At 42.5% G+C, this 16,016-nt stretch overlaps 2 protein-coding genes across 3 annotated transcripts in view; one reads left to right on the forward strand and one right to left on the reverse strand.

Annotated features, from left to right (window-relative positions):
- Positions 1-390: 390 nt before the first annotated feature.
- MPLKIP (M-phase specific PLK1 interacting protein) lies at positions 391-2,321 on the reverse strand. Its single transcript, XM_070425192.1, has 2 exons — positions 1,908-2,321; positions 391-914 (listed from the first exon to the last, which is right to left on the reverse strand). The coding sequence occupies exons 1-2, from the start codon at positions 2,241-2,243 to the stop codon at positions 714-716; spliced, it is 537 nt and encodes a 178-aa protein (XP_070281293.1). The 5' UTR covers positions 2,244-2,321; the 3' UTR covers positions 391-713.
- Positions 2,322-3,181: 860 nt separating this feature from the next.
- SUGCT (succinyl-CoA:glutarate-CoA transferase) overlaps positions 3,182-16,016 on the forward strand; it is a 527,109-nt gene continuing 514,274 nt past the window's right edge. Inside the window, exons 1-6 of one of the 2 annotated variants that reach the window (XM_070425194.1) lie at positions 3,232-3,319; positions 6,398-6,538; positions 10,801-10,852; positions 11,484-11,557; positions 13,285-13,370; positions 13,877-13,927. In XM_070425194.1, coding sequence (XP_070281295.1) covers positions 11,509-11,557; positions 13,285-13,370; positions 13,877-13,927 — 186 coding nt within the window. In that variant the 5' untranslated portion in view covers positions 3,232-3,319; positions 6,398-6,538; positions 10,801-10,852; positions 11,484-11,508. Of the gene's footprint in view, positions 3,320-6,397; positions 6,539-10,800; positions 10,853-11,483; positions 11,558-13,284; positions 13,371-13,876; positions 13,928-16,016 lie in introns of both variants that reach the window. The other variant, XM_070425193.1, reaches the window with a different exon arrangement.

A 16,016-nucleotide genomic window follows, 5' to 3' on the forward strand; every position in this document is an offset into this window, starting at 1 on the left:
GAGACATTCAGACACAAAATACTTTGACCTAGCTATGCAAGAAATAGGTATGTTCTTGCCTTTTCCAGTTAAGTAAGGGTTCAAAACTCTTTACTTAAGCTTGAGTTTCTGTGGCTTCCAGTCAAGTTCCAATGCATTTTAACAAAAGCATTACAGAAAATATGCACATAAAACAATGGTTATAACAGACAGGAACAGAACTCTCCTTTATTCTCTTCCGTGACCCCTCTTTCCCTAGGTGAACAAATATAGAACTGTCTATAGCTCAAAGGATGGTTTATTAATTTATTTTCAAAAGTAGTAGGCAAAATATTTACTTACGAATTCTGATGACAAAGCATTAATTTAATACTTCTATTCCTTTAGCATATGACAAAACCACAATATAGCTAGGAAGACAAAATGTTTTATTTTAAAACACTGGAAAAACATTAAAAGACAAATGTCCATTATATAACCAAGAATGTTAAATAGTTGGAAACTGTAAATCTTCTAAAATGTGGTAGGCACTTTCAGAGAAATATTGCAAATTATCCTACCATATTTCTTTTCTAATACCAACAATATTTGACATGATGAAAAATACCAAGAAGACTCAACTAATTATTCAGTCAAAGTCACCATGTCAGGGTTCAATTTAGGGTTCAAAACACAAGTGAGTTTTGTCCAAGATGTTCCTGACACATGAAGCTTCCAGTTGAATTTCAGAAATGTTAACAAAAGTATCTTCCTTTTTTGCCTGTGAATGTCTGAGTATTGCTGTACTGTTGGCTTATATCCACTACGGACACTGGTTCTAGGCCAGCCCAAGGGTCTTCAAGCATTGAAGGTTTGAAATAACTTTCCAACTCATTAGACATTCTTTTTTCTCTACCACGCCCTGATCCAAAGGGTGTAGATGTCCTTGGAGAACCCTTTAGGAAAAAAATCATCAGTTAAAAAAACATTTCCTAGGGATAACTGGTACTTTTTAAAAGGTCCTAAGGGTCACACTGCCAGTTTAAAGTTGATGTGCCTTTGAAGCCAAATATGTTCAATTGCAAACTCCATCTTTATGTAATCTAGTGTTTTTGTTTTTGAAATGTATTTAAACCAATTTGGGATGCTCTTTTATTATTAATTCCATGCTCACTGTCACCTCAAAATACTTTGGGTCTTCTAACTTTGCAGAACTACCAATTGGTGGTGAAATTAAGAAACAATTGTATTTCAATTTTTTTCCCCCCTCAAAATTCCCCTATTTTCTGGGGGGTGGGGATGGGGAATTTAAATCTTGTAAACCCTACAGCTTAAAGATTTCTAGAACCTTCCCACCTTCATTAGCTCTAGATTTAAAGGGACGGGGTTGATTTAGCATAAGGAAAGATGGCAATGCATCGAGTACCTGCGAGCAGTAAACCAGCAATCCTGCACCCACCGGAAGCCCCCTCTCCTGCACTCACTCTCACTGAGGGGAACAGGAAGCGGCCACCATCACCGGTCCTCCCCTGGGAACACTTGGAGCGGAAGCCAGTGCGGTTCGAAAACAAAGCCGGGGAAGGAAAGGGGGGAAAGAGTGCAGGAGCGATGGCCCTGCAACCTAGCCGACCGCTATGCTGGGAGTCGGAGCTCGGCGCCTGGAGACCGGGCTCAGCATAAATGCACTGACACGGGCTGACGAGACCTCCGACCACGGAGAGAGAACTGGGGGCAGCCGAGGGCTCTAGGAAGGGAAGGCTTTGCCCGGGGAACCTAGAGACCGTTACTTAACTTCTCTGAGCCTCAGTTTATTCGTCTGCCAAGAGGGGCTAACAAGCGATCGTCTCACCTCATAGAGGATCGAAAAAAAAATAAAAATCCACGGACAGGGATTCTGGTACCGTGCCTGCCAGACAGTAAGAACTCCGCCAACGCTGGCTATGTGTTACCTGGGGGTGGGCCTGCTGCCCCGGGGAGTAGCCGAATTGCTGCTGGGACCCCGCGGGGGACCTGGAGTAGGAGCCAGGGTAGCCGCCAGGGGACGGAGACCCGAACCGGCCCCCGGGAAAGCCGCCGCCGTGTCGCGGAGAGTGGCTGCTCCCATAGGGCCTACACCGGGGCCCGAACGACGGCGTGTGATGCGGGCTCCCGTACCCGTCCCGAGGGGAAGGAGGCCGCGGCCCGCCTCCGCCCGGGGTACCCCGGTAGCTGCTCCCGCTGCTCCAACCTCCTACCCCCGGGCCGGGGTAAGGAGGAGTCGGGGGTCGGAAGTTCTGTCGGTGCATGTCGGCAGAGGAAGGCCTCACACCCGCGTCCCCGGAACTGTCTCGACTGAGCCACCGGGGAGACCTGGTGGTCCTCTACCAAAGCAGTCCCTCACCAAAGCAATCCCCCGGCTGCCGGAGCCGCACAGCACATTGGTTCCGGCTTCCCAAAGGTTCCGCTACGGGCAGGGGAACAAATGGGGGCATTATTTATTTCTATTGATTTCAGAGAGGAAGGGAGCGGGAGAGATAGAAACATCAATGAGAGAGAGAGTCATTGATCGGCTGCCTCCCGCACGCCCCACACTAGGAATCGAGCCCACAACCGGGCACGTGCCAGGAATCGAACCGTGAGCTCCTGGTTCAGAGATGGACGCTCAACCACGGAGCCACGCCGGGCGGGTTATTGAATTGGGTAAAGAACCAGCGAATGAAATAAAGGCAGGAGGAAGAAGAGGACAGAAGAGAGGCCGAACGCCCGGCTCGGAAACCGCCTGTACAGTTTGGCTGCGTCCGGTCGGGGCGGCTGGTGGGACACCTGCCCGGCCAGTGACGCGGCGAACGAGCTCCGCCCGGTGCTCCCGCCCCTGCCCAGGCGGGTCCAGGCGGCTGCGGACGAGCTCCGCCCGGCGCTCCCGCCCCTGCCCAGGCGGGTCCCAGCGGCAGGGGGAGAGCTCCGCCCCGCGCTCCCGCCCCTTTCCAGGCGGTCCCAGCGGCTGCGGACGAGCTCCGCCCGGCGCTCCCGCCCCTGCCCAGGCGGGTCCCAGCGGCAGGGGGAGAGCTCCGCCCGGCGCTCCCGCCCCTGCCCAGGCGGGTCCCAGCGGCAGGGGGAGAGCTCCGCCCCGCGCTCCCGCCCCTGCCCAGGCGGGGAGAGCTCCGCCCCGCGCTCCCGCCCCTGCCCAGGCGGTCCCGGCGGCTGGGGGCGTCCTCTGCGGCTGCAGGTCGCGCGTGCGCCGGGCTCACTCCCGCCGGGACCGCGGCGTCTCAGAGGCTCGAGATGCTGGCTGCGCTGGCGCGGGTCGCCGCTCTGCGGAGGACCGGCTGTGTGTGCGGCCCGGGCGGCAGGAGGCAGCTGTGGACCGGCCCCCCGCAGTCAGGTACCCCCACGGCTCGGTCTGGGCGGCGAAGCGCACCTCGCCCCAGCCTCCAGCCTCCGGCGGCGCCCGGAGCCAAGTGCCCGAGCCTTCCCGAAACTCCTGCTCGCCCCGCCGCCCGCCCTCCCGGCTGTCCGCCTCCCCGCGCCCGGGCTGGGGCCTCGGGGCTGGCGTCGTCCGCTCCACGGCCGCCCCCGCTGCCCTGCGTGCGGCCCGGGGCTGGGAGCTTGCTGCTGCGGGTCCGCCCCCCGCTCCGTCCTAGTGGGCGGGAGTCTCGCCCTCGGTCACCCCCACTCTCTCCTTCTCCTTTAAATAACGTTAACAATGTGCACCCGTGTTTCAGAACGGGGTGCAGGGTGCATCTCTAACTGGGAGAGTCTCTGCAAACAGCTGCCGGACTTTACCCCCTCTTTTGGATTAGCAGGCGAGGGAGGTGGCTAGGAAGCAGGAGGACTGATTTTCAAAGAACAAAATTTGGCCAACGCGCTCCATTATTGTTTCACAGACTTTTAGTTATAAAGAAAAATGTGACAAATCAAGAACGACACCTAATGTATAATAAAATATGCCTTTGTATCAGACAGCTGTCCCGGAATTTGTTTAGGATTCGAAATTTAAATTTGCCACAGTTGTGTAGAACGTTCTTTACTCCTTCAGAATTTGGGGTTGTAGTCACTGAACCTTGAAACCAGCTTGTAGGAAACAGTCTTCAAGTGTTGGCGGCGGGAATGTCACCAGGTGTTAGACTCCTTGGGGTCCCTGGACCTGGGTTCAGCAACCTGGGTCCTTGCGTTCTGGCTAAGAAAGAATTCAGAGGCAAGACTCAAGACGCAAACTGTACGATAACCTTTATTTATAAAACTAGAGGCCCAGTGCACAAAAATTTGTGCACTCGGGGGATCCCTCAGCCCGGCCTGTGCCCTCTCGCAGTCTGGGACTCCTCGGGGGGATGACCACCTGCTGGCTTAGGCCTGCTTCCCAGGGGATTGGGCCTAAGCTGGGAGTCAGACATCCCTCTGGCAGCCCGGGAGCCCTCGGGGGATGCCCACTTGCCAGCGGGGAGCAGGCCTAAGCTGCAGTCGGACATCCTTAGTGCTGCTGAGGAGGCGGGAGAGGCTCCTGCCACCACCGCTGTACTGGCAGCCGTCAGCCTGGCTTGTGGCTCAGCAGAGCTCCCCCTGTGGGAGCACACTGACCACCAGGGGGCATCTCCTGCATTGAGCATCTGCCCCCTGGTGGTCAGTGTGTGTCATAGTGACCAGTCATTCCCAGTCATTCTACTGTTAGGGTCACTTTGCATATTACCCTTTTATTATATAGGATCACAGAGGTGGAAGAAGTAATTCATGGAAGAATACGCTTCAGTTATAGAGGCAAAGAAAGGGCCCTTGGAGCTTAGAAGGAAGGAAGGTAAAGGTAATGAGCCTGGCAGTGGGGGGATGGTGAGGTGGAGGGAGAAGGTAGAGGCAATGGCCTGCTCCAGGGAAGTAGAGGCAATGTGTCCCCTGTCCCGTGGGTTTTAAGGGTAGAGCTTTTAGGGGAGGTCCCAGGAGAAGATCTCAATAGACTGTTCAACAGCTTTCCAGGTGTATCCTTTTGGGGTCAGGGTCTCCACTGATTGATTGCTGGGCGCCAGGGCAGGGAGTCATTATTCAGTGTAGTTGGTCCTGAGGTCCGTGTGGCATTGCTGGTCTGGTTTTGCTGCTTTTCTGAGCTCGGAGCTGAAATACAACTGAGGCCTAGATGTTATCTCAAGGGAAGAAAGGTCAGGGAGTCTAAACCACATGACCAGTGATATGCTAGGGGGCAATGGTCACCCTGGGAACGAGGTGCCACCCTAGAATTGTCCTTTGCTAGGTACCCCCGGCTATCCCCCCCTGGGACCTCTGTACCTGCCCCATCGTCCTTGCTCTGCTCATGTGTGTCTAACCATGACCACAAAAGAACTTAAACTCATTCATTCTTTGCCTCATGGATAGCCTGTGCTTTTCAGCCTATACATGTTCTTGCAGCTGCCACTCCTCACTCTGTTTTGCAACAGGCCTAGCCTAGAGTGTTAACATAAGAAACATTTAAATAATTTTTTTTGAGTTAATTTGAGCATGGTACTGGAAGTCCTAGCCACAACAATCAGGCCAGAAGAAGAAATAAAAGGCATCCATGTTGGAAAGGAAGCAGTAAAACTTATTATTTGCAGATGACATGATACTGTATATAGAAAACCCTAAAGGTTCCATAAAAAAAAATCTAGAACTTATAAGTAAATTCAGTAAAGTAGCAGGATACAAAATAAATATCTAGAAATCAATTGCATTTTTATACACCAATAATGAATTATCAGAAAGGGAAACTAATAAAACAATTCTATTCACAATTGCTTCAAAAAGAATAAAATACCTAGGGATACTTTTAATCAAGTATAGAAAGGACTGGTACTTGGAAAATTATAAGACACTGAAACAAGAAATTGAAGAAGATACAAATAAGTGAAAGCATATACCATGTTTATAGATATAATTAACATCATTAAAATGTCCTTACTACCCAAAGCAATCTACAGATTCAGTGCCATTCCTATCAAAATGCCAATGATGTATTTCACAGAACTAGAACAAAAAGTTACATGGAAACACAAAAGACCCCAAATAGTAACAGCGATCTTGAGAAAGAAGAACAAAGTTGGAGGAATCACGCTACCAGATATGTAACTATACTACAAAGCCATAGTAATCAAAACAGTGTGGTACTGGCATAAAAACAGACATATAGATCAGTGAAACAGAATAGAGAGCCCAGAAATAAACCCATGCCTTTATAGCCACATTAATATTTGACCAAGGAGGGAAAAGCATACAATGTGGTAAAGATAGTCTATTCAGTAAATGTTGTTGGGAAAATTGGACAGATGCATGTAAAACAGCAAAACTAGACCACTTTCTTACACCAAACACAAGAATAAACTCAAAATGGACTAAAGACTTGAATGTTAGATTCAAAACCATAAAAATCCTAGGAGAAAACATAGGCAGTAAAGTCTTGTATATTTCTTGTAGCAATATTTTTTTCTGATATATTTCCTAGGGCAAGAGAAACAAAAAGGAAAATAAACAAATGGGACTACATTAAACTAAAAAAATTTTCCACAGCAAAGGAAACCATCAACAAAATGAAAAGACAACCCACTGAATGGGAGAACATATTCGTCAGTACATCTGATTAAAGGTTAATATCTGAACTTTATAAAGAACTTACAAAACTGAATACCAAAAACCCCCAAACAATCTAATTTTTAAATGTATAAAGAACCTGAATAGACACTTCTCCAAAGAGGACATGTAGATAGCCAATAGACATATGAAAGGATGCTCACTGTCACTAACCATCGGAGAGATGCAAATTAAAACCACAATGAGATATCATCTCACACCTGTCAGAATGATTATCATCAATAAATAAACAAAGAAGTGTTGGCGAGGATGTGGAAAAGACAACCCTTGTTCACTGTTGGTGAGAATACAGACTGGTGTAGCTACTGTGGAAAGCAGTATGGAGTTACCTCAAAAAATTAAAAATGGAACTGCCTTATGACCCAGCAATTCCACTTTTGGGAATTTATTTGAAGAAACCTGAAATACTAATTCAAACGAATATATGCACCCATTGTAGCATTATTAACAATAGCCAAAATTTGGGAGCAGCCTAAGTGTCCATCAGTAGATGAGTGGATAAAAAAAGCTGTGGTACATTTACACAATGGGATACCACTCTGCTGTAAAAAGGAAGAAAATTTCTCCTTTTGGGAGAGCGTGGATGGACCTGGAGAACATTATGCTAAGTGAAATAAGCCAGTGAGAGAAAGACAAGTATATGATTTCACTCATGTGGAATTTAATGGACGTACTGAACTAACAAACAAAATAAAGACAATCTCATAGAGAGCAGGCAGACAGCTCTGGAGCAGGGGTGGGAGTAAAGGGTTGGTGGAGGGGGAATGGTGGGGAGGGTAGGGGGATTGAGCAAAAAAGAAAACAGAGAAAGTACTCATGGACATAGACAACAGTGTGGTGATTACGAAGGGGAAGACGGTATGGGGGATAAATGATGATGGAAAAAATAAAATTGTTTTTGCCTTGGGTTAATTGATTTCAATTAAAGAACTATTTATAGAGTACTTAGTATGTATAAAGCTTAGTGATCATCAGTGCAAAAGTACAAAATGGATAGGAGATAAATGCTGTATAAATAATAAGAATCCAAAGCTGAATAAAGTGAATGTCTTAAGAACAACAACAACAACATCTGTGAGTTAAGGTCACAGAAATAATACCCAGTTAGAAAATAAGAAATAAATTCATTGAGAACTGGCAATTTAATGGAGACTTGAAGCATGGGTAGGATTTTAGCAAATGATGTTGGGAAAAAGTACATAATGAGAAGGAAGGAACATAAATTAGAGCTTAGAGGAGAGATAGATACAAGGGTAAATTCTTGGGCAAACATTTCAGTACTAGAGGCCCGGTGCACGAATTCGTGCACAGGGGGGTCCCTAGGCCTGGCTGGCGATCAGGGCCGATCAGGGCCAGGTCAATCGGGGCCTGCTGGCCATGGGGAGGGATGGGGCGCGGGAGGTTGGCTGCCAGCTCCAAGGAGGGAGCTGGCCTTCAGCCCCCCTGAGAAAGGGATCCACCACCACCAACCCCAGGTTCCCCATCCCAGCCCAGGGCTGAAGGTGACGGTCGCCAGCCAGCCCGGAAGCAACAGACGCCAGCTGCTGACACTGCTGGCTGGCTGTGGGAGGTTGGCTTTGGGAGCAGCTCCTGTGTTGAGCGTCTGCCCCCTGATGGTCAGTGCGCATCATAGCGAATGGTCAACCGGTCGTTCTGTTCATTCAGTCCTAACGGTTGCTTAGGTTTTTATATATATAGATAAACATAGTATAGGATCAACTCTGTGGTATGTTGGCAATTTCCCATTTCCTCAGACCTCTTTTGGAATGTCTGGTTCTGCTGTTTGCTTTAGTTCAAAAGCCATTCCTTGAATGTTCACGAAGTAATCAGCACTCTCAGTCACTCACAGAGATAAGTGTTCTCTTTTACTATGTGCTCAGAGTTCTCGTTAGAATCTTGGAGTGGTCTGCCCAGAAAACGGGAGCATCTTTCTGATGTTGTCTTTGTATAGTTTTCCTTTTCATTTCTCCATTGAAGATGAATGATTCAAAGAATCCAAATAATGCTTGTGAAAATATACTCCATCTTAAGGGAAAGTGAAAATCACGCCTGGCTCCAAAAAGCTCTGGAAATGTCAGAATTTTCTGTGTATGGCAGTAGCTGCGATGTACCCACTCCTACAGGCCCCTCTCCCAGCCCACTTAGTGCCACAGGAACTAATGAAGCCCATTAAAAAAATGTATCAAGCATCCCTGGCTGAGTGGTCAGTTAATTGGAGCATTGTCTGGTACACCAAAATGGTGTGGGCTTGATTCCTGGTTAGGGCATATACCTAGATTGTTGGTTTGATATCTCTCTCTCTCTAAATCAATAAAAACATATCCTTGGGTGAGGATTTTAAAAAAATGTATTGAACCAATTAGTTTCATCATTTTTCTTCATAAGTTCAGCCTGATCTGAACTTTGTAAGCCATTTGACTGTAATTTGATTTTGTGACTTAATGTTGATGTTAGATATGCAGTGAATTACTGAGATAATTGACAACCTATCTCCTTTTCTTTTTTAATCCTTACGGAGGACATGTTTTTTAATTGATTTTTTTAAGAGAAAGAGGAAAAGAGAGAGAGAGAAACATTAATGAAAGAGAGAAACATCAATCGCTTGCCCTATACACACGACTGGGGTCATCTAGGTGGATTGAACCTGCAAACCAGGGGTGTGCGCTGACTGGGAATCAAACCCGCCATCTTTCAGTGCATGGGATGATGCATTAGCCAACTGAGCCACACTGTCCAGGGCTGTCTTCTTATTTTTAAAGCTAATGGGTGAAAAGAAAAAGGAAATACACAGATGATTGTAAATTGTTTAATAAACTTTAAAAAATCATTTTTTCTTCCTGTCTTAAATGTAGAACAAATATGCAGAGGTCTTTATTGTTATTTTTTGTTACTACTTTTTTTTTTTGTTTAGTTTACTTTATATTTTATTTTATTTTATTTTATTTTTTTAAAATATATTTTATTGATTTTCCACAGAGAGGAAGGGAGAGAGATAGAGAGTTAGAAACATCGATGAGAGAGAAACTTCAATCAGCTGTCTCCTGCACATCCCCCACTGGGGATGTGCCTGCAACCCAGGTACATGCCCTTGACCGGAATCGAACCTGGGACCCTTCAGTCCGCAGGCCGACGCTCTATCCACCGAGCCAAACCGGTTTCGGCATTTTTATATTTTATTTTATTTTATTTTATTTTTTATTATTATTATTTTTTTAAAATATATTTTATTGATTTTCCACAGAGAGGAAGGGAGAGAGATAGAGAGTTAGAAACATCGATGAGAGAGAAACATCGACCAGCTGCCTCCTGCACATCTCCTACTTGGGGATGTGCCCGCAACCCAGGTACATGCCCTTGACCGGAATCGAACCTGGGACCTTTCAGTCCGCAGGCCGACGCTCTATCCACTGAGCCAAACCGGTTTTGGCTATTTTATTTTATTTTTTAAAAAAATATATTTTTATTGATTTCAGAGATGAAGGGAGAGGGAGAGAGAGAGAATCATTGATCAGCTGCTTTCCCCCATGTCCGCTCATCGGGGACCAAGTCTGCAACCTGGACATGTGCCCTTGACCGGAATCCAACCCGGGACCATTCAGTCCGCAGGCTGACTCTCTATCCACTGAGCCAAACCAGCTAGGGCTGTTTAGTTTACTTTTTATTTGTTTTTTAAAGGCTGTATATTTTTAGAGCAGTTTCAGGTTCACAGGAAAATTGAGAGGGAGTTACAGAGATTTCCCATATATTCCCTACCCCCACACATGCACAGCCTCCTCCAGATGGTACTTTTGTTACGACTGATGGACCTACATTGACAAATCATAATCACCCAAAAACCATACTTTATATTAGGGTTCACTCTTGGTGATGTACATTCTTCGGGCTTGGAAAAATGTATAGTTACATATCTAACATTATAGCATCATATAGAGTATTTTCAGTGCCCTAAAATTCCTCTGTGCTCAGCTTATATGTCTCTCCACTTCTTACTTTTTATTTTTCAAACTATTGCAAGTGTAGCTGGTGACTTAATTAATTGTGAATAATCTGGGATTGGAAGTTTTAATTTTTACAAATTGACTTAATTGGATCAGGCCAAGATTTCTGTGTTACATATAAAGCAGAAATAGTGTAAAAGAAAAACATTTTCTTTTGGTAGTAATAGAAATTGCTCAATACACAGTGTGAAGAATTCTTGATTCTTTCTCCTGAAAATTTGTAATCAAGACTCTTCAAGTGTTTTCTGTGTTTTGGCAGATACTGACAATGTGAAGCCATTGGAGGGTATAAAAGTTCTGGATCTAACAAGGTTTGTATTGGCCTATCTGTTTTTTTGGTGGTTGAGTTTTAACTTCTCAAAAAATATTCATCTTTTATATTATAAGAGGGTGCTTATATGCTTAGTATCAAAATTTTGGAAAGAAAAAAATTCCTGTAATTTTATCATTCTAAATGACAATTAGTATAATACTTATGCATTTCTTCCCAATCTGCATATTTAAATATATTTATAAAAACAAATATTTGAACCATATTGAAATGATAGTTTTACCCATATTTTAAATATTATGTTATATTTTCAATGTGTTCCTGTCATTCAAAATTCAATAAAAATATACAATATTTTATTATATAGTTGTCACAAAATCTTCCCCCAATATTTCACTATTATAAGGTAGGTTTCCTATTACATAAATCTTTGTCTCAGTAATCTTTTAACTTCTTCCTTAGGATAGAATTCTGGAAGTAGAATTACTACACCCAAGGGAATATACTTTTTAAAACTGTTGATACATATGGCCAAATTACATTTTGGACAGTTTTATCAATTTTAATTTTTGCTATCATTATATAAGCTTGTCTGTGTTGATGGACTATTAAGAAAATTAATATAAAAATCTTCAAGGTGGTAATTTATATATCATTGTTTAACATTGTAGAGTATTGGCAGGACCTTTTGCTACGATGAATTTAGGAGATCTTGGAGCAGAAGTTATAAAAGTGGAAAGACCAGGTAAAATTATTGCTACCTTTAAAACATAAAAACAAATGAATAAGTATTTTTAATAGTTTAAAAAATGTCCACGTACCTGCATATGGGATGAAGAAAGAATTGAAATGAAATGATTTTCTCTTCTCCATTCCTTATTTTCTTCTGGACCTAGACTAATCATCTCTTTTTATTCTTTTAAAAAATATTTTTATTGATTTCCGAGAGGAGGGGAGAGGGAGAGAGAGATAGAAACATCAATGATGAGAGAGAATCATTGGTTGGCTGCCTCCTGCACACCCCACACTGGGGATTGAGCCCACAACACCGGGCATGTGTCTTGACTGGGAATTGAACTGTGACCTTCTGGTTCATAGGTCGGCACTCAACCACTGAGCCACGCTGGCCAGGCTCCACAGATTAAGGCCTAAGCAGGTCTTTCACACACATGTGAAAGCCTCTGGTGAAAACTGAGATGCCAACAACACTTACCAGAGTGCCAAGCACATATATATATAATGTTGCCTATATTAATTTATTTAATCTTTACATTACCCTTATGGGCTGATGTTATTATTCCTAGATTATGAATGAGAAGACAGAGACACAGAGAGATAAAGCAATTCATCCAAGGTCACACAGCTAAGAAGGAATATCCAGGCACTCAGGTCTGGTTCTGGCTCTCCTTAGGCCCACACAAGCCTTACTGTTGAGACTGAGATTGGACTGAGCCTGGCCACACTCCCTCCTGTGGGATGAAAAAGAAATCAAAGTCCCGGAAAAAAGAAACCCAAATACCCTAACCTAAGTCATTTTTTTTCTATTTTTAATAAAAGAAACACTTTTCCATTTTATAATTTAAAGATTTTTAGGGAAGACACCTAAGCTTTGTTTTTATGTTTCTCATCTGACATCTTTCTGGTTCTTTTTTCCCCCTTTGTCCATCAAATAAATGTTTTTTTGTGTATACAATTCTCACTTTTATTTGGTACTTTCTTAGCATTTTGGTGTTCAGTTCATGCCATTATTGACACTTAAAAAAGTGTCATGTTGTGTGCCCTTTCCTCCAACAAGAGCTCAGAGCAGAGTCTGTGTTCTCTATATCCTCTACATCCTATCGAATAAAGAAGGAATATGCTAATTGACCCTCACACTATTGCAAAGATGGTGACGCCCACAGCCAATAAGGAGGGAATATGCTAATTGACTGCCCTACCCTCAAAGTTGTCAGTGCCCACAGCTAATAAGGAGGGAATATGCTAATTGACTGTCCCACCCTCAAAGATGGTGGCGTCCACGGCATACAACATGCCGTTGTATCATGTCATTTTATCACTTATCATTATTCCGATTTAAATAATATTTAACAAACATCTTTTGCAGAGTCAACATTTTCTTTGCATATTTAATGCCAAGAAACACAGACTGAATTGCTTGCCAAAAACTGAGTGTAATTTTTCCCCCTTAGATTTGCCATTTATTAAATGTAAAGACTGCTGGTAGGATATTTCCTTCTGGATTTTGACTTTCAGGGATAGATTTTAGTGAAAAGATAGGAAAGATTTAGTGATTAACATTTACAGGTAAAGAGTTTAGACAGTTCTAATGGGCTCCTCTACATTGTTAATTCCACTTAACAGAACTGATTAGTTCAGTCATCTGTGAATGCATATGATGAGTGAGACTGTTGGTCTGAAATGTCTCATGATGTTTCACAGTTAGAGATTAATAATTCATACTGTCACTTTCAGGAGCTGGTGATGATACACGAACTTGGGGACCACCTTTTGTGGGGACAGAAAGTACTTATTTTCTCAGTGTAAATCGAAATAAAAAAGTAAGAATATAATTTTTTTATGCTTTCTTTGTGTAATTCTCTTATAAAAACAAAACTTTTGATATCCTGGTTTGTTTGTTTTTACCCCTTTCTGTAGATGTAATTAATATTTTAAATAAGGTGAAATTTTATTCATTCGACAGTTACAAATAGAAACAAGAGAGCTTTTTGCTAATCTTCCCTACTAACTTAAAACAAGAATTTATAATGGAAATAATTTTATTAAACTTATTAAGTGGTTCTTTACATTTGTTATTATTTTGGAGATTGATAACTGCCTAAAAGTGGGTATTATAATTTGAAGCATTTTTACTGTAATCCTTGCTACATTCTAACATATCTAAATTTCAAATAAAATAAGTAAAGATGATTTAAATATTTCTTCAGGAGGAAAATGCATTTGCTTTAAGAGGAGAATCTATGGTATGATTTGCTCCCTTATTGAACTGTTAGTATTAACAAAGAATTTTATGATACCATTGTAATATACATATTTTAATTTTTAGAGTATAGCTGTTAATATCAAGGATCCAAAAGGGGTGAAAATCATCAAAGAGGTACAGTATACTCAATGAAAGGCATCTTACCACTGGGGTTGTAATTAGGGATTTGAGCAACAGAGTAAAAGTGTTTTAAAACTTTATTTAATTGACAATCTGTAATTTTTTTGTACATGCCATTTAAGAATTTAACTTTACTTTTATAGTAAGTATAATTTGCTTTATAGTTTCTTTTATATTGTGTATAATGTTTCTTCACACTGTGAAGGTAAGTATTCCATTGTAGTACTGGCTGCTATTGACTGAGTGCCTCCTCTGTATCAGATCTTAGGCTTGAGCACTTCACTTACGTTATCTTCTCAAATCCTCAGAATACATGAGGTATTACTAGTAGAGTCTTCATTTTCACAGGTGTGAAATGAGTCTGATGGGGCTTCAGTGATGCTCTAAAGATCACATAGCTAGTAAAAGGAGGAGCCGAAATTTTGAACCCTGGGTCATGTTACTGGCCAAAACTTTTTGTTGTTGTTAATCCTTACCAGAGGATATTTTTTCTATTGATTTTGAGAGAGAGTGGAAGGGCCCTTCATTCTCAGGACCTTCTTTTTGTCTTCTCTGTAGTTATTATTATTACTAGTGACCTGGTGTGCGAAATCGTGAGGCCCCGCCCACCGCCCGCCTTGACACCCTAACCTCTCTACCTAGAGCTTGAGTGCACCTGGCCCCACCCCTGCCCCTGCCCCTGCCCCCTCCAGCCTTCTCTGGCTGCTTCAAGTCCCACCCTCGGTTCTGTGAGTCACCTCGGCTGGTCCTGCCTCCTCTGGGTGCCTCCCCACTTTCGTCCCGTCTCTGGAGCAACATGGCGGCTTCCCCCCACTGCACACGCACATGCAGCCTCCTGCTGATTGGTCGTTATGGCGTGAGGGTGTCATGACCATTAGCATATTAGCTTTTTATTATATAGGATTATATATATCTAAGGGATTGTTCTTTCCTTAATTCTTCTCTTTCTGCTCTGTGTTTCTTAGTTTCATCTTTAGTTTCAGTTCCTACTTCTTTGCTTTTATTTCAGGATATTCTGATATTTTATCTAGTCAAGGTTTCATGTTTGATTGAACAGATATGGCACCATTTCAGTAGGGGTTCTCAGTAGGGCAGTGTTGGGTGGAATTCATAACTCTTACTTCTAAGGCATTTGAACATTTTAGGCCAACATGTATCATTCTGACCAAAATAAATGAGTTGCTGGGACTTCCTTTTACTCTCCTTGGGTCTTGCTAGTGTCCACCACACTATAACTATTTTAAATTACACTTCATTGTGGGCTTGATTTCTCTGATTGATAACAATAAAGTACTTTTCAGCTCATAATAAACGTTGATTGTCTGGAGACATTATTCATGCCTATGGTTTTAGCTAGTTATATCACTTAAAAGTTATGCATCTTACGGCCTAGAGGAAAAATTATTTTTGCCTAGTTTTTTTTTTTTATTCTTCAGGGCATGGATTTCTTTTTTGACCTTAAGAATAGTAAAATAACATCTGTACTAGTATTCAGACCTTGGCGGCTATTATAGCTAATATAATGAGTCTAGATTATAGAAACGGTTCCAAAGTATTATACCAACCCAACAGTGGATATGTGAGATCCCCCCAAAATATGATTTCTTTGTCAAGTAGGTTAACCAAAAACAGGTTGTGTGGCAAACAAAACTCTGCTTAAAAAATCTATGTGGAGCCTGGTATTTCCATGGCAATATGATATGATATCTTTCTAATATGTTATCTATATTTCAGATACTTTTCCATGTTAGGTGACAGTCACACTATTCATACTGTGTCCACAGAACAATGTGATAGGTTTTGTTTTCCTCCAACATTATACTGTGAAAAATTAAAACATAACAAAAACATTGAAAGATGCAACAATTTTAACATTTTGCTATATTTGCTTATTTACATATGTATTCATATGTGTATGCATCTGTTTATGTGTGTATTTTTGAACCATTTGAAAGTAAGTGGAAGATGTTATGAAACTTTGTCCTTAAATCCTTCAGAATACATCTCCTACAGATATGGATATTCCTTGACATAAAATTTAAAAATTATTATTATTATTTTTTAAAAAATATATTTTATTGAA

Source organism: Myotis yumanensis, unplaced genomic scaffold (genome assembly GCF_028538775.1).
Source record: "Myotis yumanensis isolate MYYU_CA2020_CCGP unplaced genomic scaffold, mMyoYum1.0.hap1 SCAF_9, whole genome shotgun sequence".
Lineage (NCBI taxonomy): Eukaryota > Metazoa > Chordata > Mammalia > Chiroptera > Vespertilionidae > Myotis > Myotis yumanensis.